This window comes from Abramis brama, assembly GCF_963993115.1.
Source record: "Abramis brama genome assembly, chromosome: 2".
NCBI lineage: Eukaryota > Metazoa > Chordata > Actinopteri > Cypriniformes > Leuciscidae > Abramis > Abramis brama.
The window spans coordinates 35,531,003-35,556,532 of record NC_139964.1 but is presented as its reverse complement, the minus strand read 5'-3'; the positions used below and the strand labels follow the sequence as shown (position 1 = coordinate 35,556,532).

The window sequence follows — 25,530 nt, the reverse complement described above, 5'->3', positions numbered from 1 at the left end:
AGTTTCCAGTTTGTTCCCTTGATCAATCATTCTATTCACTTTTTATTCAGTTAATTAGCTCATTAGTTCCCTCATTTTGTCTGGTATATATTCTCCCTGTTTTGTTCAATTCTTTGTCCTGTCTTGTCAGTGTTTTACGTGGTTCTGTTTCCTGAGGTTTCCTTGCCTGATGGATTTAAAGACTTTGTTGTCCTTTGTTGTTGTGCGCTTTGTACAGCCACACATGACAATATTAGTATAACGGTTACACTTTATTTTACAGTACAAGCACTTACAGAGTTCTTACCTAAAGTACTGGGTTATATAACACAACTATGGTTAAGGTTAGGTAAGAGTAGGTTCAGGGTTAGTTGCTAGTTATTACAGTTATTGTCATCACAATAATAAGTACATATATGTACACGAGGAACAGGACTGTAAAATAAAGTGCTAATGGTATAACACTTTTTTTTGTTGACAACTTCTACTTCTCACTTTTTCTTGCTACTGTAATACTTATTCAGCAGTCTTCACATGCAAAAACCAAACACCCTCTTAAGAACATTTGCTTGGTAACTTATGCTGTCAAAAAAAAAAAAAAAAAAAAAAAAATTGTTAAGGTACCTTCTAGTAAAGTTACCCAGGGACCTTATTTTACTTCTAAATCCGATTTTCAGTCGTTGATAGTGATATCTTGTCAGTCTCGTTTCTCTGTCGTAAACCATTAGTTCAAATAAGACAATTTATATCAGAAATGACATATACATGTTTTTTATTGCTCTGAGCCTCCCCATGAGCATCAATATTTACAATCAAATTAGAATTGGTAGTATAAATAAAGTATTAACAATGTTTGCATAACGATAGGGAAATAACAGAAAAACTATATTATTACAATATAACTCGGAAAATGCAGGAGAACTCCCATAGAAAACAACCATATAATACAAAAACGAGACCGAACAAAGAACTGAGGGGAACTAAGGGCTAAAATATACAGAAACATTTACATAACTAAGAACAGGTGTGCTAATGATTAACCATGGAAACAAACTAGCAGAACGAAATCAGGGTACATCTACACAACAATGGTGAACTAAAAATGGAAATGTTTTTCCTTCGCATTTTTTGCGTACAGACAACAACGTTGTCAAAACTATACCCATTCACATGGATTCGCGAAAAACGATAAAAAAAATGGTGTATTATTCATGAGTGGCCAGTAGTTGGCGAGGTCACCTTGTAAAGAAAAACTACGCGTCTATAAACTGAACAAGTAATACACATGACTTCACCTTTTTCACAATTTCGCATTTTTGTAGTTTACACAGAGATGATAACGGTATTGTTTTCAAAAACTTGCACTTTAAAATCCGTTTTCAAAAGTTTGTATTTTCAGGCCCCCAAAACACTGTTGCCATGTAAATGGATCAGCCAAAACGCTTAAAGTTTTCAGTTTTTTATTGAAAGTGTCGTGCAAAACGGCTGAACAGGGAACAGAATGAACCAAAAATACTCCTGACAGTGTTAGAAAAGTTCAGAAAAAATTGATCAAGCAAAAACATTTTTATCTACACTTGGCCAAAAGAGAGGGTGATACTCTTTTACAATAACTTTATATTCACAAAATAAAAACACATACAGTTGCATAGCTACATTTTGGGAGTCTACTAAACAATCACATGAATTATTAAATATTTTTAACTTGTGTAAAGGCCATGTTTAAGTTGTGTAAAGGCCATGCTAACACTGTGAGAATACATAACAGAATTTGAGTATTTACTTAATACGATTATTTACAAAAAAATAGGAATGTTTTTTGATATTTGATCAGTCAGGCAAATTTTTAAGTTTAATTTGATTTGAAGATGATTCTAAAATTTTCTTAATGGCTAATGGGGGAAATATGTAAATATATGCATGTATGTATGTATGTATGTATGTATGTAAATGACTGAATTAATGAAACAAATATGAGTGCTTTTTTGCAATCCTTCCCAAGCGCTGTGGTGGGCACTATTAACTATAGCGTTCAATGGAAAATGCTCCGGAGTCAGTTGAGAACTTCTCATCAGGTTTGATTGAATGCTGGCTGTGGTCTCTGGACCTGTAGAATGAACTAGTGCTCTGACTATGTGAATCTGATACCTAGAAACAGAGCAAGAGAGAGACAGTGAGGCATTCATTGTCATCATAACTGGATAGATGTAATGTTGTTGGCGACTTGCTAAAATGCAAACCTCTTCAAATTTCATGGCCTTGTACTGGTCAGCTCCTTTCAAGAAGTTCAGCAGAATTATATCACAAAGCACTGTACCCTAAAATAAAGGAAAAGTCTCAGTTTTGTCTACTTAAAGAGGTTAACAGATATGAAATATTTTCTATTATGAATTCATTTCATTATTAAACACGCTTTAAAATATTGTATTAAGAAGAAGTGGCTGTCTGGCACTGATTAATGATAAAACAGTCCAAGTTCAAGATGAGGATGGAGACAAAATTCATGTCATGAATATTATAGTTACATGTATATACAAAGGTAAATATATATTACACAAAAAATGGGTATGCAGTTTTAAAATTATGTGATCAATAAGTTAAATGTTTATACATTGCTTTAACTCATCAAAATAAGTTGATAACAAATTTTAAGTTATACAAGACTCAACTCATTTTTTAAGTCAGTTTAATGTAATTTAAGTTGAAACGACTTAAATATACAAGTTGATTATACTTCAAAGTTTAAGTCAGCAACTTGATTTACAGTGGTATATTATGTCTATACTGATCGATCGTTCTTAAAGGTCTGGGGCCAGCCGGGCGGTTTGCTCACTTCTCACTTGGGTCATATTTCACATACTTAAAATAAACAAATCTTCATTATTTGACTTGCACTGGTCAGAACTATGGTAAAAGTTTTGTGCTTAGTGGCAGGACAGACCAGGACAGACAATGAGTGAAAGCGTTTTGCTTGAATTTATTAATATTTTAACGATTTTTTAGAACGTTGTACACAATTTTTTTGGCATAAATATATAGTATATATAGCAAAATTATAGTATATTACAGTATTATAGTAAATAAAGCAAAAAAACACTTTTTTTCCCATTGAATAAGTTAGTTAAACTTCAGAGTAACCAAAATCTAAAAATCTCAGAGTAAAACTGGGAGTTCTGAAAAATATGATACACCGGTGTTTTGCCAGATGAGAAGTTTATCTATGTATCATCTTTTTACTCTTTTAATTCCTTTTATAACTGTTTTAATTTTCCTTGCTTTTATTTTGTGATTATTTTAATTCCTTTCTCTGTAAAGCACTTTGAATTGCCATAGTGTATGAAATATGCTAAATAAATAAACTCGCCTTGCCTAAACGTGAACTTAAAAATATGAAACAAATATTACATTTGTACTTGATTCATGCAAGTAGAAATCAAAGTTCTAACTGATACTTATATATTACTTTGGATTGTTCATTATATTTACAATGAGTCGTGTATTGATTCAAACATAAAGAAATGTTGTAAACATATTTACATTTATTTGCAGTTCACAGATATAACTATTGAGTATAATCTACTAAACTTTAAGACAATATGGAATTAATGTTTTTGACTAACGCTATGCTGCAAGCCAGCAGTGCAATGTGAAGTGACCATCTCATTAATATGAAATAACAAATTACATCTTAAATAGTTAAAGCAAATGGTGAATTTGAGTAAGCCACTGTTTATGTCTTTGGTGCTAGTGTCCATAACACATAATAACGGATCTCTAATTATTATGGTTGCACCATTTTACTATTTTCTAGATTGTTCTTGATTTTATTATGTTTTAGCTGACATTTGGAGTTGACTTTCTACTAATAATTACCAAAAAAGTGACCCATTTATATTATCCATTTTATGAAAATGAGCTGTTTTATGTTTATGCAGATTAATGAAGACACATACCACACCAACAGAGGTGAAGGCAGCAACCATGTTGATTAGAGTTGGTATCATGTCAAATTTCCCAGCCTTTAAAGAGAAAATGTAATGAGCAACTATGCCCAGATGCAGAAAATGCTCGAAAAAACACACAAACAATTTAAAATGAACTCACATCTCCATTAACCAGCACATCGAATCTGATGGCGTAGGCTTTCAGCAGAGTGCGATACTCAGTTCCGTTCTCCATTTGAAAATACTTTGCATACCTAAGGACAAAGATTTAGACAGTTTCAAAAAGGATTATCCAAGCTATCAACTTTGAATGACTTGGTGCCTTTTTGTAATATTTTATAGCATGTGGCCACTACAAAAAGTCTGATAAACATGTGGATGAAGTATGTGGAGAGATTGGAGGCATTTGTTTGTGCAGTATCATTAGAGGCCTGCAGACTGCAACATTCTTGATTAAACTTTAAGGTGGAAAGAAAAGGTTCTAGAACCTGAAGTTGTATCCCGGAGACACAGTGGTCTTCTCTGACATGGCGTCCAGACGAGTGAAGGAGTAGGCGGGCTTACACTCATCATCTGCCTTGTCTAAATCACATACCCACGCTATTTTTATCCCTATCACTCCTCCCTGAGAGAAAGAGACAGAGATTACTTACACAAATCCAATTTGACTTTGCACTTAAAGAGAAATAGAGATGGTGCAACTTTTTTCACTGTAAAAAGTGATCAGTTGACTTAACTAAACCCGTTGCCTTAAAGGGATACTCCACCGTTTTTTCATATTAAACTATGTTATTCCCTTATCTAAGACGAGTTGATACATACCTCTCTCATCTCAGTGTGTGCACTTAATCGCTCTAGCGCGCAGTGACACTTTGAAAGCACTTAGCTTACCCCAGTATATTCAGTGGTATCTAACAGCAATGAATTTAGAAGTGACCAAACACATCAACGTTTTCCCTATTTAAATACAGTTACACGAGTAGTTATACGACCAAGTATGGTGACACAAAATAAAACGTGGCGCTTTTCTAAGCGGGTTAAAAAGGATAACTATAATGTATGGCGGAATAGCACTTTTGGAAGTTCTTCGACTCGGCGCAGTAAAAAGTCACGCCTGATCCTCTTTCCACTATTGACAGAAGTCGTCGTATAACTACTCGCTAGAGCGATTAAGTTCAGTTTAATATGAAAAAACGGTGGAGTATGCCTTTAAAATGAATAAGTAATAAACAATGCGTAATTGAAAAAAATAAGTTATGTGAACTTATGAACTTACGGCAATGGGTTTCCTCACTTTTTTAAGTCAACTGATCACTTTTTACAGTGTTGAGAAATAAAAAAAAAATAGTCTGAAATGTAATGTTGACTAATGTAATGTTTGCTAACAGTTATTAGATACTTTTATGAAACAGTTATTATTTTATAAACAGGTATTTATTTGGCCTCTTTTGAAACTATTTCCATTGGTGGATGAAAACATTTGAACTACGTGGCCAAACTACTTCTGTTTATTGACATTAACTTATTGGTAACACATTTATATTAATATGAGTTAATTGCATTAGTTTATATATTTATACTTGTATATAAAACTGTTGTATAAAAGTCGTACTTGTGAAATATTTCTTACATATATAAAACTAGATGATGAAAGGAAGAAAGCAAGGTAGTAACAAAGTAACAAAAAAAAAGCCAAATATTAAAAATAATTAAATAAACACTCACTTTTTTAGCAATAGTGGTGAAGTCTTGATGTGCAAATCGGATCACATCACCCACTTTGAATATTGGACAATACATATTCCTCTCAAAGTCAAAGTTACAGTTCTTTATATAGCTACTATTGATGTTGGGCAAAAAGTTTCCCCTGAAAGGAAAAGGGAAATATTTAATGGAAACAATGAAGGTCATTATTTAAAAAATAAATAATCCAAAAAGGTTTACTGGTAGATATAAAAAAGAAAAGAAAAAAAAGAATGATAATGATGAGATTTTTCAGTCTTTGTGTTTGATTGCATTTACTTTGTGAAGTTAAAACGTGGGAAGCGAATGCTGTTCTTGATGAAAATGGTAAAGTTCTCCACCTCCATCATGGGGTTTCTTAACAAGAAAAAAAACTTCATCAGTCCTTTTTTATTCAACATTCACACATCTATTAATTTGTTTATTTAAAAGTGGACTCACGGTTGAATTTCATCAATCTCTGCAGGACACCATCCTTTGATCTCACAGGTTTTGTGGGTAGTATTGAAGTTCACACATCGTCCTGTCAGCAACCCTTCGAGATACAACCAATAGATCAAAACATAACATATAGACTGTAAAATTTGTTATAATATTAGTAGGTTATTGGTTTTTCCTTGATCATATCAATATTACAAAACAATCCACAATGAAACACTCAAACTGTTAAAGTTCCCCTGCAGTAAAAAATGTTATCCCTTGGTTGAATATGATTTGACTTTTCTAACTTTAGTTAGTATGTAATGTTGCTGTTTGAGCATAAACAGCATCTGCAAAGTTACAAAGCTCAAAGTTCAAAGTAAAGGGAGATATTTGCTTTTAAAGAAATTGCTTTTTAAGGACTACAACAAACGGCTGGTAGGGACTACACGACATTCCTCCCGGGTTAGTGACATCACTAACCCTAAAATTTACATAAACCCCCGATCATTTTAGTGATTCTAAAGGGATTATAAGGGGGTCTTTGCGTGCTTTCTAGACTATATAATCCATTCAGAATTTTAATAAAAGTTGACACATAATGGTAACTGATATGTTTAGCCTTTGGCTTAACTACGTTTTTGTGGCAAGCAGGGCAGGGCCGAGAGCCATGAGAGAATGGCGTGTTTTATAATGAGTGTCTGTGAGGGGCTGTCGCTTTTACTTTTGTTTCGTGTTTGGTTATTGATTAAACTGTTTAAATGTTTGCCGATTACTAACCTTGTTACAGTTATCAGACTTTTTTCTTACAATTACGACAATAAATCGCAATTCTGACTTTTTTTCCTCACAATTGCGTGATAAAGCCGCAATTGCAAGTTATAAAGTCAGAATTGAGAGATATAAACTTGCAATTCTGAGAAAAAATGTCAGTCTTTTTCCCCTCAGAATTGGACTTTCTAACTCACAATATGAGAGTTTCATACTGCATATTTTAGACTGTCTTTGGCCGTTACTCTAAATTTTGGTACACTAAAATACTCAACATTGGTGTTGACTGATGAATTTGTGCATGGTTTGTCTTAAAGCATATTAAAAACACCACATAGACATGTAAACATTAAAAACTTGATTTTCACCACAGGGAGTCTAACCAATTTAAAAATAATTCCCTTTATTTTTATTATTCATTGTAATATATATATATTCTTGATCCTTCAATAAAAAATATTTATCTCACAAAGGATATAAAGAACATTAGAATTTTACCATTGCTTGGTGGTTTTGACATCAGCTTCTTACAAGTACTGTCATTGTCACATTTGAATTTCATCTCACTCTGAAGAGTTACATAGACAAACACATGAACACACACACAGACAAGAATCAATGAAATTAGTGTACATTGACCGTGACAGATTTCAGTAGGCTACTTCAAAAAACGGTAGTTCAAAGCAGTTTCCTCACTCACCTCTGGACAGTTTCCTTGAACTTGGTTCTCTGTCGTGATGAGCTTTGTTATGACGCAGAAAACCGACGCCCCCTGGTGGACACATGCACACACAGACATTGTGTAAAAAAGACATGCTGTATAATTAACTGCTATTGTTTTTATTTACAATTACTATAAACTAACCCACACCCTTAATGAGCTTTTTTAGAATCTTAAATAGTATAAAGTATTTACTGTATTTATGAATAGATTTTCCATGTAAGAACATCCCCAACAAGGAAAGTTCTCAGAACTTTGTCCAAGGTTCTCTCAAAGTTATGAGCAAGTATTCTTTCAGTAATGTTAATAGAATGTCCTTTCAGAGTTAACCGAAAATAAAGTCATCATTTACTCACCCTAACGTTGATCTAATGCCGTATGCCCTTTTTTCTTTTTCGGACCACAAAAGGCAATTTTGTTTTTAAAATGACCCACCTGCGCTTGTCCATAACGTCTCGAAACTTGTAACAATGAATATTTGTATTATCTTGGGAATAGGGATGGGAACCGAGAACCGGTTCTTCTTCAGAACCGGTGCCCAGTGAATCGATTCCTTGGAACCGTTAGCATGCCTGCTTAACGATTCCGCTTATCGGTTCCGCTCGTTCAAATGTGACACGACATCACACACGTGCTGCGTTGTTTTGGTTCAGAACGTAGCAAACACTATGAGCAAACATGGCATCGAGGCAGAAGCGCTCTGACCGCGTCCTAACTACATGCGACGCGATAAAAAGTATCACGCGATAAAACACGCGATACACTTTTTACACGCGATAAAAAGTATCATTTTCCATGTTAATCAAAGTTTAACCAGCCGCGACACGCGACGATTCTATTTGAAACGGATCCTATTTTACTGCGACGTCGCGCTGGAACAACAATCTCAAAGTGTGGCAATGATAATATCAGGTACTATTTTTGTGCTTTATTTAACGTTAAAAGCGTGTATAATGTGACTGAATATCATTTAGTGCTCCCAGCTTTGTAGCTGTAAAAACAACAATGGATAAGTCACATCAGATCTTGAAATTAAACAAATGGAAACAAAAACGTTCAAAATGTGAAGAAAACCCGTGTATTATTTGACAAAGATTGTTTTAGTAACTCAATAGCCTAATCCAAATGAGCACTGTTAATATTCCAAAAGACACAAGCTCTTCCTAAACTGTTTTCAGTCTGTGTTTTTAGTTTTTATGGCACATAAATGGCAGTTTGTTTGTTTTTTTGTCCGGACCAATGAATGTGAAAATTGTCAATTTCCTAATCCTAAGGCACTCTTCTTGATAATCTTTCAAGGCACACAGGTTGAGAAACACTGCCCAAGGCTATAGGTCCCTGGACTTTACTTTGAGAAGTAGCTCACCTACTTTTAGGTTTGTTCTGAGGTTGCTACACATAATTTGTGTATACTCTGTGCTGTGTCTTCTGATCAGATATTAAAGCGAGTTAATACAAACAAATTTGTACTTATTCCCTCACCCAATAAGAATCGATAAGAGAATCGATAAGGAATCGGATCGATAAGCAATATCGATAATGGAATCGGAATTGTTAAATTCTTATCAATTCCCATCCCTACTTGGGAATGTTTGTTTCGGTCTTCACTTGCACTGCACTGGCTGGTTCGGCTCTGCTCGCTCTCCCACACATCCACATTTGAATTCTTCAGTTTTTTGGACGTAGGACTTGTTCAGCCAACACAGTTTTTCTCTTTGACTTGATAGATTGACTGAGCACAATTAAATATGTTTGTGAATATACATTTTTAATTTTAAGTACAATGCATCTTTTCGCATGGGGATAATTATTTGGAAGTCATTTATTGAGCTAATATGTAATTGTCAGCTTCCACAATTTTCAAAATATATATATATTATTTTTTTTTTTTACAGTGTAGGCTATAATGGGAGTGAATTATGAAAGCTTGTTCCCGCCACAGAATAAACATTTTTATCTCAAAATTCAGACTTTTTTCTCATAATTGCGCACGTGATATAAAGTCGCAATTGCGAGTTGTAAAGTCAGAATTGTGTGATATAAAGTCGCAATTGTGTTATGAAGTCAGAATTGCGTGATATAAAGTCGCAATTGTGTTATGAAGTCAGAATTGCGTGATATAAAGTCGCAATTGCGAGTTATAGCCTAAAGTCAGAATTGTGTGATATAAGTCGCAATTGTGTTATAAAGTCAGAATTGTGTGATATAAAGTCGCAATTGCGAGTTGTAAAGTCAGAATTGTGTGATATAAAGTCGCAATTGTGTTATGAAGTCAGAATTGCGTGATATAAAGTCGCAATTGTGTTATGAAGTCAGAATTGCGTGATATAAAGTCGCAATTGTGTTATGAAGTCAGAATTGCGTGATATAAAGTCGCAATTGCGAGTTATAGCCTAAAGTCAGAATTGTGTGATATAAGTCGCAATTGTGTTATAAAGTCAGAATTGTGTGATATAAAGTCGCAATTGCGAGTTGTAAAGTCAGAATTGTGTGATATAAAGTCACAATTGTGTTATGAAGTCAGAATTGCGTGATATAAAGTCGCAATTGTGTTATGAAGTCAGAATTGCGTGATATAAAGTCGCAATTGTGTTATGAAGTCAGAATTGCGTGATATAAAGTCGCAATTGCGAGTTATAGCCTAAAGTCAGAATTGTGTGATATAAGTCGCAATTGTGTTATAAAGTCAGAATTGTGTGATATAAAGTCGCAATTGCGAGTTGTAAAGTCAGAATTGTGTGATATAAAGTCACAATTGTGTTATGAAGTCAGAATTGCGTGATATAAAGTCGCAATTGTGTTATGAAGTCAGAATTGCGTGATATAAAGTCGCAATTGTGTTATGAAGTCAGAATTGCGTGATATAAAGTCGCAATTGTGTTATGAAGTCAGAATTGCGTGATATAAAGTCGCAATTGCGAGTTGTAAAGTCAGAATTGTGTGATATAAGTCACAATTGTGTTATAAAGTCAGAATTGTGTGATATAAAGTCGCAATTGTGTTATGAAGTCAGAATTGCGTGATATAAAGTCGCAATTGTGTTATGAAGTCAGAATTGCGTGATATAAAGTCGCAATTGCGAGTTATAGCCTAAAGTCAGAATTGTGTGATATAAGTCGCAATTGTGTTATAAAGTCAGAATTGTGTGATATAAAGTCGCAATTGCGAGTTGTAAAGTCAGAATTGTGTGATATAAAGTCGCAATTGTGTTATGAAGTTAGAATTGCGTGATATAAAGTCGCAATTGTGTTATGAAGTCAGAATTGCGTGATATAAAGTCGCAATTGTGTTATGAAGTCAGAATTGCGTGATATAAAGTCGCAATTGCGAGTTATAGCCTAAAGTCAGAATTGTGTGATATAAGTCGCAATTGTGTTATAAAGTCAGAATTGTGTGATATAAAGTCGCAATTGCGAGTTGTAAAGTCAGAATTGTGTGATATAAAGTCACAATTGTGTTATGAAGTCAGAATTGCGTGATATAAAGTCGCAATTGTGTTATGAAGTCAGAATTGCGTGATATAAAGTCGCAATTGTGTTATGAAGTCAGAATTGCGTGATATAAAGTCGCAATTGCGAGTTATAGCCTAAAGTCAGAATTGTGTGATATAAGTCGCAATTGTGTTATAAAGTCAGAATTGTGTGATATAAAGTCGCAATTGCGAGTTGTAAAGTCAGAATTGTGTGATATAAAGTCACAATTGTGTTATGAAGTCAGAATTGCGTGATATAAAGTCGCAATTGTGTTATGAAGTCAGAATTGCGTGATATAAAGTCGCAATTGTGTTATGAAGTCAGAATTGCGTGATATAAAGTCGCAATTGCGAGTTGTAAAGTCAGAATTGTGTGATATAAGTCACAATTGTGTTATAAAGTCAGAATTGTGTGATATAAAGTCGCAATTGTGTTATGAAGTCAGAATTGCGTGATATAAAGTCGCAATTGTGTTATGAAGTCAGAATTGCGTGATATAAAGTCGCAATTGTGTTATGAAGTCAGAATTGCGTGATATAAAGTCGCAATTGTGTTATGAAGTCAGAATTGCGTGATATAAAGTCGCAATTGTGTTATGAAGTCAGAATTGTGTGATATAAGTCGCAATTGTGTTATAAAGTCAGAATTGTGTGATATAAGTCGCAATTGTGTTATGAAGTCAGAATTGCGTGATATAAAGTCGCAATTGTGTTATGAAGTCAGAATTGTGTGATATAAGTCGCAATTGCGAGTTGTAAAGTCAGAATTGTGTGATATAAGTCACAATTGTGTTATAAAGTCAGAATTGTGTGATATAAAGTCGCAATTGTGTTATGAAGTCAGAATTGCGTGATATAAAGTCGCAATTGTGTTATGAAGTCAGAATTGCGTGATATAAAGTCGCAATTGCGAGTTATAGCCTAAAGTCAGAATTGTGTGATATAAGTCGCAATTGTGTTATAAAGTCAGAATTGTGTGATATAAAGTCGCAATTGCGAGTTGTAAAGTCAGAATTGTGTGATATAAAGTCACAATTGTGTTATGAAGTCAGAATTGCGTGATATAAAGTCGCAATTGTGTTATGAAGTCAGAATTGCGTGATATAAAGTCGCAATTGTGTTATGAAGTCAGAATTGCGTGATATAAAGTCGCAATTGCGAGTTATAGCCTAAAGTCAGAATTGTGTGATATAAGTCGCAATTGTGTTATAAAGTCAGAATTGTGTGATATAAAGTCGCAATTGCGAGTTGTAAAGTCAGAATTGTGTGATATAAAGTCACAATTGTGTTATGAAGTCAGAATTGCGTGATATAAAGTCGCAATTGTGTTATGAAGTCAGAATTGCGTGATATAAAGTCGCAATTGTGTTATGAAGTCAGAATTGCGTGATATAAAGTCGCAATTGTGTTATGAAGTCAGAATTGCGTGATATAAAGTCGCAATTGCGAGTTGTAAAGTCAGAATTGTGTGATATAAGTCACAATTGTGTTATAAAGTCAGAATTGTGTGATATAAAGTCGCAATTGTGTTATGAAGTCAGAATTGCGTGATATAAAGTCGCAATTGTGTTATGAAGTCAGAATTGCGTGATATAAAGTCGCAATTGTGTTATGAAGTCAGAATTGCGTGATATAAAGTCGCAATTGCGAGTTATAGCCTAAAGTCAGAATTGTGTGATATAAGTCGCAATTGTGTTATAAAGTCAGAATTGTGTGATATAAAGTCGCAATTGCGAGTTGTAAAGTCAGAATTGTGTGATATAAAGTCGCAATTGTGTTATGAAGTTAGAATTGCGTGATATAAAGTCGCAATTGTGTTATGAAGTCAGAATTGCGTGATATAAAGTCGCAATTGTGTTATGAAGTCAGAATTGCGTGATATAAAGTCGCAATTGCGAGTTATAGCCTAAAGTCAGAATTGTGTGATATAAGTCGCAATTGTGTTATAAAGTCAGAATTGTGTGATATAAAGTCGCAATTGCGAGTTGTAAAGTCAGAATTGTGTGATATAAAGTCACAATTGTGTTATGAAGTCAGAATTGCGTGATATAAAGTCGCAATTGTGTTATGAAGTCAGAATTGCGTGATATAAAGTCGCAATTGTGTTATGAAGTCAGAATTGCGTGATATAAAGTCGCAATTGCGAGTTATAGCCTAAAGTCAGAATTGTGTGATATAAGTCGCAATTGTGTTATAAAGTCAGAATTGTGTGATATAAAGTCGCAATTGCGAGTTGTAAAGTCAGAATTGTGTGATATAAAGTCACAATTGTGTTATGAAGTCAGAATTGCGTGATATAAAGTCGCAATTGTGTTATGAAGTCAGAATTGCGTGATATAAAGTCGCAATTGTGTTATGAAGTCAGAATTGCGTGATATAAAGTCGCAATTGCGAGTTGTAAAGTCAGAATTGTGTGATATAAGTCACAATTGTGTTATAAAGTCAGAATTGTGTGATATAAAGTCGCAATTGTGTTATGAAGTCAGAATTGCGTGATATAAAGTCGCAATTGTGTTATGAAGTCAGAATTGCGTGATATAAAGTCGCAATTGTGTTATGAAGTCAGAATTGCGTGATATAAAGTCGCAATTGTGTTATGAAGTCAGAATTGCGTGATATAAAGTCGCAATTGTGTTATGAAGTCAGAATTGTGTGATATAAGTCGCAATTGTGTTATAAAGTCAGAATTGTGTGATATAAGTCGCAATTGTGTTATGAAGTCAGAATTGCGTGATATAAAGTCGCAATTGTGTTATGAAGTCAGAATTGTGTGATATAAGTCGCAATTGCGAGTTGTAAAGTCAGAATTGTGTGATATAAGTCACAATTGTGTTATAAAGTCAGAATTGTGTGATATAAAGTCGCAATTGTGTTATGAAGTCAGAATTGCGTGATATAAAGTCGCAATTGTGTTATGAAGTCAGAATTGCGTGATATAAAGTCGCAATTGTGTTATGAAGTCAGAATTGTGTGATATAAGTCGCAATTGTGTTATAAAGTCAGAATTGTGTGATATAAAGTCGCAATTGCGAGTTGTAAAGTCAGAATTGTGTGATATAAGTCACAATTGTGTTATAAAGTCAGAATTGTGTGATATAAAGTCGCAATTGTGTTATGAAGTCAGAATTGCGTGATATAAAGTCGCAATTGTGTTATGAAGTCAGAATTGCGTGATATAAAGTCGCAATTGTGTTATGAAGTCAGAATTGCGTGATATAAAGTCGCAATTGCGAGTTATAGCCTAAAGTCAGAATTGTGTGATATAAGTCGCAATTGTGTCATAAAGTCAGAATTGTGTGATATAAAGTCGCAATTGCGAGTTGTAAAGTCAGAATTGTGTGATATAAAGTCACAATTGTGTTATGAAGTCAGAATTGCGTGATATAAAGTCGCAATTGTGTTATGAAGTCAGAATTGCGTGATATAAAGTCGCAATTGTGTTATGAAGTCAGAATTGCGTGATATAAAGTCGCAATTGTGTTATGAAGTCAGAATTGCGTGATATAAAGTCGCAATTGCGAGTTATAGCCTAAAGTCAGAATTGTGTGATATAAGTCGCAATTGTGTTATAAAGTCAGAATTGTGTGATATAAAGTCGCAATTGCGAGTTGTAAAGTCAGAATTGTGTGATATAAGTCACAATTGTGTTATGAAGTCAGAATTGCGTGATATAAAGTCGCAATTGTGTTATGAAGTCAGAATTGCGTGATATAAAGTCGCAATTGCGAGTTATAGCCTAAAGTCAGAATTGTGTGATATAAGTCGCAATTGTGTTATAAAGTCAGAATTGTGTGATATAAAGTCGCAATTGCGAGTTATAAAGTCAGAATTGTGTGATATAAAGTCGCAATTGTGTTATAAAGTCAGAATTGCGTGATATAAAGTCGCAATTGTGTTATGAAGTCAGAATTGCGTGATATAAAGTCGCAATTGTGTTATGAAGTCAGAATTGCGTGATATAAAGTCGCAATTGCGAGTTATAAAGTCAGAATTGTGTGATATAAAGTCGCAATTGTGTTATAAAGTCAGAATTGTGTGATATAAAGTCGCAATTGTGTTATGAAGTCAGAATTGTGTGATATAAAGTCGCAATTGTGTTATGAAGTCAGAATTGTGTGATATAAAGTCGCAATTGTGTTATGAAGTCAGAATTGCGTGATATAAAGTCGCAATTGCGAGTTATAAAGTCAGAATTGTGTGATATAAAGTCGCAATTGTGTTATAAAGTCAGAATTGTGTGATATAAAGTCGCAATTGTGTTATGAAGTCAGAATTGCGTGATATAAAGTCGCAATTGCGAGTTATAAAGTCAGAATTGTGTGATATAAAGTCGCAATTTTTTATAAAGCCAGAATTGTGATATATTGTCACATTTTGAGTTCTGTTAATGTTTAAGTTTCTCAGTCTTAAAATATGTTAATTACTTCAGTTCTCCTTCCACTCTGTGCTGCAGTTCACTCCGACTCGGCCAGAAAAAGTGCAAAGTTGTGAGAAATCAAGACTAAACAAGACTTCACTGGACCATTCTGTGATAAGTTTAATGGTGGTCAAGTGGTGCAGGGGTGACATCAAAAACTGAAAGACTAATTCGCCGCTGGTTCCCTTAAGATGCTCCTTTGGGCTTTTATAGTGGGATTTAAGGTTTAAGGGGTCTAAGATTAGACAGTTTGGAATGAGAATGTGTGCAGTTTGCATGGTAAACAATGGTCTCATGGTATCAAGTTATGTTTACCACAGGCTTTATTTTACTCATAAATTGAAAACCCTTAGGAAAATCTAGAGGGAACCAGTGGAGAATTAGTCTTCAGGGTTCTGAAGTCATCCCTGCGCCACTCTATTCACTGCCAATATACGAGCGCAAGTGGGACAAGTTTTTTATTTAATTTCTTTGTGGCCCGAAAAGAAAGAAGGGCATACAGCATTAGAACAACACCAGAGTGAGTAAATGATGACTTTGTTTTTTGTTTTCTCAAAACATTAACACAAAAACATTATTTACAAATCACTTTTTTTTTTCCTGAAACATTTTAGTTTTAGTTTTAAGACATTTTAGCAGTTTAAAATCTTAGTACTTGTTTCAGAATATTCAGAGAACATTAAATAATATTCCCTTAAAGGGATAGTTCACCCAAAAATGTATATTCTGTCATTAATTACTTGCATGTCGTTCCAAACCCCTAAGACTTTCGTTAATCTTCTAACACAAATCAATATCTTTTTGATTAAATCTGAGAGATTTCTGTCCCTCCATTGACAGCTACACAACTACCACCTTAATGCTTCAAAAAGATACCTATTGTGCGGTTTAGTACAAATTTTCTGAAGAGACTCGATCGCTTCACATAATGAACAGATTTAATTTAGGCTTTTATTCACATATAAACATTAATCAGCGAACATAAACAGAAGCTCAACTGAACCTGCGAGAATAAACCACTTGCAGAAGCTCAAACGTGCTGCGTAACGCGAGAATGAACCTCATTGGTTCTTGCAGAAGCTCAAACGTGTTGCGTAACGCGAGAATGAACATCATTGGTTCTTGCGAAAGCTCAAACGTGTTGCGTAACGCGAGAATGGACCTCATTGGTTCTTGCGAAATCTCAAACGTGCTGCGTAACGCGAGAATGAACCTCATTGGTTCTTGCAGAAGCTCAAACGTGCTGCGTAACGCGAGAATGAACCTCATTGGTTCTTGCGAAAGCTCAAACGTGTTGCGTAACGCAAGAATGAACCTCATTGGTTCTTGCGAAAGCTCAAACGTGCTGCGTAACGCAAGAATGAACCTCATTGGTTCTTGCGAAAGCTCAAACGTGTTGCGTAACGCAAGAATGAACCTCATTGGTTCTTGCGAAAGCTCAAACGTGCTGCGTAACGCGAGAATGAACCTCATTGGTTCTTGCAGAAGCTCAAACGTGCTGCGTAACGCGAGAATGAACCTCATTGGTTCTTGCGAAAGCTCAAACGTGCTGCGTAACGCGAGAATGAACCTCATTGGTTCTTGCGAAAGCTCAAACGTGTTGCGTAACGCAAGAATGAACCTCATTGGTTCTTGCGAAAGCTCAAACGTGCTGCGTAACGCGAGAATGAACCTCATTGGTTCTTGCGAAAGCTCAAACGTGCTGCGTAACGCGAGAATGAACCTCATTGGTTCTTGCAGAAGCTCAAACGTGCTGCGTAACACGAGAATGAACCTCATTGGTTCTTGCAAAAGCTCAAACGTGTTGCGTAACGCGAGAATGAACCTCACTGGTTCTTGCAGAAGCTCAAACGTGCTGCGTAACACTAGAATGAACCTCATTGGTTCTTGCGAAAGCTCAAACGTGCTGCGTAACACAAGAATGAACCTCATTGGTTCTTGCAGAAGCTCAAACGTGCTGCGTAACACGAGAATGAACCTCATTGGTTCTTGCAAAAGCTCAAACGTGTTGCGTAACGCGAGAATGAACCTCACTGGTTCTTGCAGAAGCTCAAACGTGCTGCGTAACACTAGAATGAACCTCATTGGTTCTTGCGAAAGCTCAAACGTGCTGCGTAACACGAGAATGAACCTCATTGGTTCTTGCAGAAGCTCAAACGTGCTGCGTAACACGAAAATGAACCTCATTGGTTCTTGCAGAAGCTCAAACGTGCTGCGTAACACGAGAATGAACCTCATTGGTTCTTGCAGAAGCTCAAACGTGCTGCGTAACGCGAGAATGAACCTCATTGGTTCTTGCAGAAGCTCAAACGTGCTGCGTAACACGAGAATGAACCTCATTGGTTCTTGCAAAAGCTCAAACGTGTTGCGTAACGCGAGTATGAACCTCACTGGTTCTTGCAGAAGCTCAAACGTGCTGCGTAACACTAGAATGAACCTCATTGGTTCTTGCGAAAGCTCAAACGTGCTGCGTAACACGAGAATGAACCTCATTGGTTCTTGCAGAAGCTCAAACGTGCTGCGTAACATGAGAATGAACCTCATTGGTTCTTGCAGAAGCTCAAACGTGCTGCGTAACATGAGAATGAACCTCATTGGTTCTCGCACATCAAGCGAACATGCTTGATCTTCCGTTTACCACAACCAATATGTGAGTTGATGAATGTGTATCTGAATAGAAGACTAAACTCAATCTGGTCATCATATAAAGTAATCTGGTCTCTTCAGAAAATTTGGACTAAACCCGCTCAATTAATATGGATTAGTTTTACGATATCTTTATAAACCTTTTGATGCGTTAAAGTGGTAGTTGTGTAGCTGTCTAAAGAGGGCCACAAAGGTCTCAGATTTCCTATAAAAGATCTTAATTGGTGTTCTGAAGATAAACACAAGTCTTACAGGTTTGGAGTGACATGAGGGTAAGTAATTAATGACAGAATCTTCAGTTTTGAGTGAACAATCCCTTTCATGTTTGGAAAATGATCAAATGTTCGCAAAAAAAAGAAAAAAGTTTTTAAAATGCTTAAAAAAAAACGGGACATTTTGAACGCTCAGAGAACATTTACAAATAATGTTTTCATAACTTAATGAGAACATTAGCAAAACATTCTTAGAACTTTTTTTTTTTTTTTTTGCTGGGTCCTCACGTCTCATTAGGGAGATTTTGTTAGATTTAATTATGTTTACAATTTTGACATCAAACTGTAACACACATAACATGCTATGTTATAGACACACACACTTGTAATACAAACTGGTCACAAAAATATACATATTATTTTAAGTATTCTAAAACTTGAGATTTACTTGAGTTGGTGTGACATAATCGGCTACATCCATGATCCGGTTGTTATACTCTCCGAAACCTTTCACTTTAGTCATCACTGATGACTCGATAGATGTGTCTCGCACTTGATATGCTTTCTCATACAAAAACACCCAGCTGAGGGAGGGGGAGATAGAGAGTTAGAAAAACAGGAAATACAGAGCAATTTTTGCTTTCTTTAATGTAAAATGCTCACAAATATATATATTTAAAAAAAAAATGCATATAAAATGTATGATTTTCATGCACTTATATACTAAGTTCAAATTTTTTTAGTCTCAACTGCGTTGTACATCAATTATGTCACCAAGTCGAAAGACTAAAAAACAAGTAGCCTAATTTAATTGTCCAAAAATAATTATTCAAATGAACTGTAATATATTTCAATCGGCATTTTATTTGTTACAGTCTTTATTAATCTTTGTTAATGTTAGTTAATTATAATACACCTGTTCGTTGTTAGTTCATGTTAGCACAGGTCCATTAAATAATAAGAACAGATGCAGCTTTTGATTTTAATAATGAATTTGCAAAGGCTGAAATTAACATTAAGGTGAATAAATGCTTAATACATTTTTAATTAATTTTAAATTAATTAAATTTAAATTTGGGGGGGGGGGGGGCACAAGTTTAAATCTCGCTACCATTGTACAAATGAGTCGGAACACTCGGAACACTCACCCAATGAAGTACGTTATGATGAGGAGTTGGACAACACGGTTGATGACGCCGATGGTCAAGCTCTTTACCACCACGGACTTGGTCGTCTCATAGGTAAAGAAATCTGTTATGCAGCTCCACATTTTTCCAGAACACTGCTGCATTCACAAAAAATACACTTCAAGTGTATCAACGTATTTGCATGAATGTTTAGTTAATCCTGGTGATAATTCTGTCCAAATGCTTTATCCTGCGTTTTGTCAATAAAAGTCAAAAAACCTCTTCAGTAATCTTCCTTATTTGTTTCCCTGATAAAAAGTCTCCACATCTTGAGATCAGATGCTTTCACAGAATATTTCTCTTCCTCCAAGTCCCTCCCTCTCTCCTCCCTCTTTTCTTTTTCTTCGTCCTTCAATTATTCTGTCCGTTAGGCTATATAAAATTTACATTTGACATTCTTAGTAGATGTTCTAGGTATAGGCTAGATGTTTAGTGTCAGAGAGGTCTGGAATAGCTGAATCTTGATGACTGACGCACATTATATCATGTCACCATGAAAGCTCTATGCAGTAGTAAAAAGCGTCTCATTAGAGTAGCATTAAAGATTACATCTTTGCGATCTTTTCCGAGATGATGGACCGTATAGTCATTTGCAATATCAGTAAGTTATCTAAACTCTCATGTTCTAATGAGATTGACTGGATGGTTTTTACATTTATGCATTGGCAGACAATTTTATGCTTGGAGGCCCTGAATCCCTAATGTTGTTTGTGTAAAAAATAATATGAATAATATTATCAGAAATAATATTAGTTGTATTAATTTAAAATAGTATTTATAATATTAGTAGTAATAATATTAGTTTCTTTTTTTTACTAATGTTATATAAATGTTTTTATTAACCTTTACGCTTTTACCATTCAAAAGTTATTAGTAGGCCTAGTTTTTAACGTTGTAACATCTGCTCACAAATATTGCATTTATTTAATCAAAATAACAATAAAAACAGCAATGACAATTAATAATATTTATATAAGAAAATTAAATAACTTTCGTAACTGTTTTACAAATTTAAAATGCAATTTATTCCAGCGATGGCAAAGCTGAATTTTCAGCAGCCATAGTGTCACATGATCCTTATTAACTAATTAATATCAATGCTGAAAACAGTTGTGCCACTTACAATTTTTGTGGAAAACATGATGCATTAACCCCCCAGTATTTATTTATTTCCCAAAATTAAAGCAAAACAAAAACAAACCTTTGGCAAGCTGAAATTTATATTTATTTATTTTATATTATAATTTATACTTCAATTTAAATGTCAGTCATTAACACTGAAGCGTCCAGGTGGATGAGAGTGTGCCAGACTAACTCCAATCTCAATTATGCAAAATTTAGGCTGCATCCCACAACCAGCACTAACACATAAACACTTTAACCACAACTAAGAGGCAACATTTCTTGAAAGGGCCGAGAGTGGAGACATTAACCTGTGGTTCTCTATCTCTCTCTATAAGTTCAATACATCTGGGACTTGCTTCCCCACAAAAACACATGCAATGAAGGAGTAACGCATGACAGAGGACCAAATCGAATGAGAGGGAGCAGAGTACGCTCATGCACTGCTGGAGTATATGAAGATGTCTATCAGTCAAGGATAATGTTAAGTGTTAGATGTCTCATGCTGATTTGATTGTCTTGAAACAGGATCTTGAGATGAAGGGATGGTACAGAGTGAAAAGGGGGGAGAGAGAAAGAGACTGAGGAAAGAGTGAGGAAATGGATGGGACTCAATACAAATTGATGAACAAAGTCATCAATGCACCAAATGCAATAATGAGCAAAGTGGTTTGAGAGCCATGATTGCGAGAGAGACAAAATTCACAGAAACGTAACAGATATGAATAGGGGGAGTGATGGAAAAAAAAGCAGACTAAAGGGAAAGGATAGCACCAGGAAAGAGGAGGGGAGAGATATTGGAATTAATGTTACATGCATAAACCAGAAACCAGCCCTTACGAAAATTAATCATAGTTGTATTATAGTAAAAGTGTAGTAACCATGTTTTTTGGCGGATTGATTACCATTTGTATAACCACAGTTTTACTACAAAAACCATTGTTAAACTGTGGCTACTGTAGCAAAATCATGGATAAATTGAGATTACCATGGTTTAACTATGGTGTTTTGTTTTTATCTGTAGTAAAACCATGGTTAATTTTTGTAAAGGAGAAACAAGATCAAAATAATTGGATAAGTAACACAAATTTTCAGGTCACGACTGTAAGTTCCCTGATAAGGGAACCGCCGCGTGATTGCGTCTGAAGTACGTATGTCCACTAATCCAATGGCGAGAGGGAACGTCACGGGTGGGTGACGTCACGACCAGAAAAGGATTAAAGCACGTCAGGGATGACAAGCGTTAGTTTCCATTAGTCGAAGCAAGTCTATCACAGGGATGAAGGAAGTATGGCAGGGCGACGCATCGTATCGTTCCCTTCTCAGGGAACTAGGGTTATAGTCGTAACCTGAAACGTTCCCTTTCGAGGGAACTCGCGCTGCATCAATGACGCTTTGGGAACGATAATACCCAAACACTGTACTTACAAGTGCCTGTCTGTGTGAAACTGTGGCACAACTAAGACATAAGCACCTGAGAACCTGGGGCAGCGTGCAGGTCCAGGCTATAAAACCTCACGAATGTGAGTGAGGAAGACCAATCCGCCACATCACAAACCTCTTGAAGGGATACACCCGAAATTAAGGCCTTGGAGGCCATCATACTCCTGGTAGAATGAGCTCTGACAGCGAAAGGTGACCAGAGACCTCGTAAGCCTCGTAGCCTCAACTATCCACTTGTTGACTGTCTGCTTGGAAGCAGGAAGACCTTTCTTAGAAGATCCAAAACAGACAAACAGCTGATCTGAATTCCTCCACAGGGGCAGCTCTGTGGATATATGTATCCAGCGCTCTTACGGGACAGAGAAGGTTCAGCTTTTACTGGTCCTGATCTCTGAAAGGAGGACAGCAGAAGGCTTGCAAAACCATAAGCCTTGGTACATTGGTCGGCACCATAGGGGCATAGCCCGGTTTTGGGTAAAGAAATGCCTTGACCATCCCGAACTCAAGGCAAGTGGGGGAAAAGGCCTGAAGATCTCCTACTCTTTTAAGAGAAGAAATAGAAGGAAAACGTTTTTAATGTCAGAACTTTTCTGAAACCATATCAAGGGGCTCGAATGGAGCCACAGATAAGCCTTCTAAAACAATAGCTAGGTCCCAAGCAGGAACCCTGGTTCGAATTGCAGGCTTCAGCTTCAAAGTACCACGAAGGAAACAAGTTATTAGAGGGTTCCTCCCCTAAGATGCCTTATCCTCAGGGGCAAGGCAAGCCGCTATGGCTGCCAAATAAACCTTTAAAGTGGAAGGGGATAGCCCTGCTGTAAAGCAATCTTGTAGAAACCAACCGAGCAGTTAACTGGATCCTATTGTCGCATACTGCACCAAGAAGTGAAGACTTTCCACTTCGGGGCATAAAGTTTCCTTGTGGACAGAGCTCTGGAGTGAAGTATGGTCTCTACAACCTCGGTTGAGAGACCAGTGTCTATGAGTTGGGCCCCCTCAGAGGCCAAATCCACAGGTTCCATATTTACGGGCAAATTAGCTCCTCCCGCCTGAGACAGCAGAATCTCCAAGGGAGTCCCGCCGAGGAGTTATTTGGATTTAAACATGTCTGCCAAATCAATAAATCTAAGAATCCCTGACGAGACGCACCCCTACTTCGGTAGTTTTAGTGTTTTCAAGTTTTAGCACAGATTCAGAAAATGTCTTTACCTGCAGTAGCCTAGTCTCGTTCACAAGTTGCTTGTGCTAGTGCATTTTCGCATGTTTGATTTGGCTGTATGTTCATATTCTCTTATTTCAGCGTTCTTTCTGTTTTGTTTTGTTGTACGAGTTAGAAACTGCCCTAAACGATTCACTGTTGTGAGTAAATAAACTCAGACCTTTTTGCTATCCTTTTTGACCAATTCATGGAAAAGAACCGACTCAGGTGATTCATTCAAGAATTAGGGTCCAGTTATATAAACACAGACTGTAGTAGTCTGATCAAACAGCAGATAGCAAAGAGATATTCAGTCTTACTTTTTGGAATCAAAAAAGACCAAACTCAATCCAAAGTTTTTATGCAACTGATTAAATAAAAGTGTGATGGATTTTTTAATTAATCATAACTAACATTCGTTTTTCTTGCAGAAACAACAATGTACTAAGACGTTCTGTACTTTGGCTGAATGTATGTGTGCCTTTTGGCGAAAACTCATGACTTTGGTTGTGCGTGTAAAAATAACAAATATGGGAAATGAAACTAGACAGGTGTCTAAACTTGAAACCAAAAACAGAGTTTGGTTCTACCTGGTAACAGAAGGCTTTGTCTATGAAAACCAATCAAATTATCATGTAATTTTGCCATACCCCTTATTCTATAAAAATGGTTGCATTTGTGTTTTCGGTGGGTGGGGGTATGATTTCATTAATTCAGACTGCTCTCTGCTTATGTAATCCGTATGAAATTTCATACGGATTACATAAGCAGAGAGCAGTCTGAATTAATTCACAGAATTACAAAAAAATATTTCTCCAATTAAAAGTTAAAGGTGTCACGTCCGTAACGCATGTGTATTTCCCTCATATTAAATATAGAACGCATGTGTAGACTGATATTTTTCTAATGTCTGGACTCCTTTATTAAAGGTGCTCTAAGCGATGTCACACGTTTTTTAGGCCAAAACATTTTTTGTCACATCCAGCAAACATCTCCTCACTATCCGCTAGCTGCCTGTCCCCTGAACACACTGTAAAAAAACGCGGTCTCTGTAGACAGCCCAGGCTCCACAAACGGCAAGAAAAACAAACTGGCCCAGCCTTGGCCACGAAACATAACAAACAGTGTTCCAGCCAATAACCGACAAGAATGATTTGGGGTTGTGGGGTTAGTGCGCGTGCACATGAAGGGGGGAGGGATGTGTGTGAGGGGAGTGTAGGAGAGAGAAGCATGAAGAGGGAAGTTAGCTAGAGGAGAGATGTCCTAACAACAACTAACGTTAAAATGGTATAAATATTCTTGAGAATTTTGATATGGCCGACACACGACCAAAGAGACGACGTTCCGATGAACAATTAACAAGGAATAGGGAAAAGGAGAAGGAACGCGAAGTCCCGAATTTATATCGGAAAAGCGTTCAAAAGGTGGCAAGAACTCCGCCGGCAGAAGGGCTTTCAATCTGACATTCAGGTGGCTCTGTTTTTGCTGGACAGGTGGGTAAACCCAATTTGGTTTTCTAAATGGTTCATGACTGTTTCAAGAAGCAGAGGAGGGACACTAGGCCCGAGAACCAAATCTGGCTTGGCCAGTATGGTGCTACTAGCAGTAGACTTATTTCATCCCATGGGACTTTCTCTAGAACTCCTGGGAGCAGAGCAATTGGGGGAAAAGCATACAGGCGTAACCTCGGCCACGTCTGTACCATAGTGTCCAGCCCCGGGGGCTGCTCCACCGCCTCGAGGTGAATTCTCCATTCCCCTGGCCTCAGCCCCTGTCTCGACAGGATGTCTGCTCCAATGTTTTGGTACCCCGAGATGTATACTGCTCTCAGGGAGATCATCTTTACTAGGGACCACAGGAGGATCTGATGCGGCAGTTTGCATTAGGACATACAGAAGTCGATGAACAAATAACAAAGAATAGGGAAAAGGAGAAGGAACGCAAAGTCCCGAATTTACATCGGAAAAGCGTTCAAAAGGTGGCGAGAACAACTCCGCCGGCAGAAGGGCTTCCAATCCGACATTCGGGTGGCTCTGTTTTTGCTGGACAGGTGGGTAAATCCAGTTTGTTTTTTCTAAATGGTTCATGACTGTTTCAAGAAGCACGGAAGGGACGGGGAGGGGACGGGATCAGGAGGAGGGAGGGTCGAGCTAGCCTCCGTTTTATTTGACAATACTTCGAACGTCAACAAGAAGACGTCACCCAACATCGCTTAGAGCACCTTTAAGGTAGTATGGATATATAAACAGACGTTT

At 36.4% G+C, this 25,530-nt stretch overlaps 1 protein-coding gene across 1 annotated transcript; it reads right to left on the bottom strand.

Moving 5' to 3' along the window:
* Positions 1-735: 735 nt before the first annotated feature.
* Positions 736-19,809, bottom strand: p2rx3b (purinergic receptor P2X, ligand-gated ion channel, 3b). Its single transcript, XM_084106729.1, has 12 exons — positions 19,474-19,809; positions 18,774-18,909; positions 7,558-7,629; positions 7,356-7,425; positions 6,108-6,201; positions 5,946-6,023; positions 5,649-5,790; positions 4,412-4,548; positions 4,084-4,177; positions 3,933-3,998; positions 2,220-2,297; positions 736-2,127 (listed from the first exon to the last, which is right to left on the bottom strand). The coding sequence occupies exons 1-12, from the start codon at positions 19,614-19,616 to the stop codon at positions 1,999-2,001; spliced, it is 1,239 nt and encodes a 412-aa protein (XP_083962855.1). The 5' UTR covers positions 19,617-19,809; the 3' UTR covers positions 736-1,998.
* Between the last annotated feature and the right edge of the window lie 5,721 nt (positions 19,810-25,530).

Bases quoted from the DNA above. Each gene is read 5' to 3' on its own strand.
- p2rx3b (XM_084106729.1), bottom strand. From the start codon at position 19,616: ATGCAGCAGTGTTCTGGAAAAATGTGGAGCTGCATAACAGATTTCTTT. The intron at 7,426-7,557 runs GTGAGTGAGGAA...GTAACTCTTCAG, and splicing joins TTCAAGGAAACTGTCCAGAG to AGTGAGATGAAATTCAAATG. The intron at 6,202-7,355 runs GTAAAATTCTAA...TGTATCTCGAAG, and splicing joins GTCAAAACCACCAAGCAATG to GGTTGCTGACAGGACGATGT.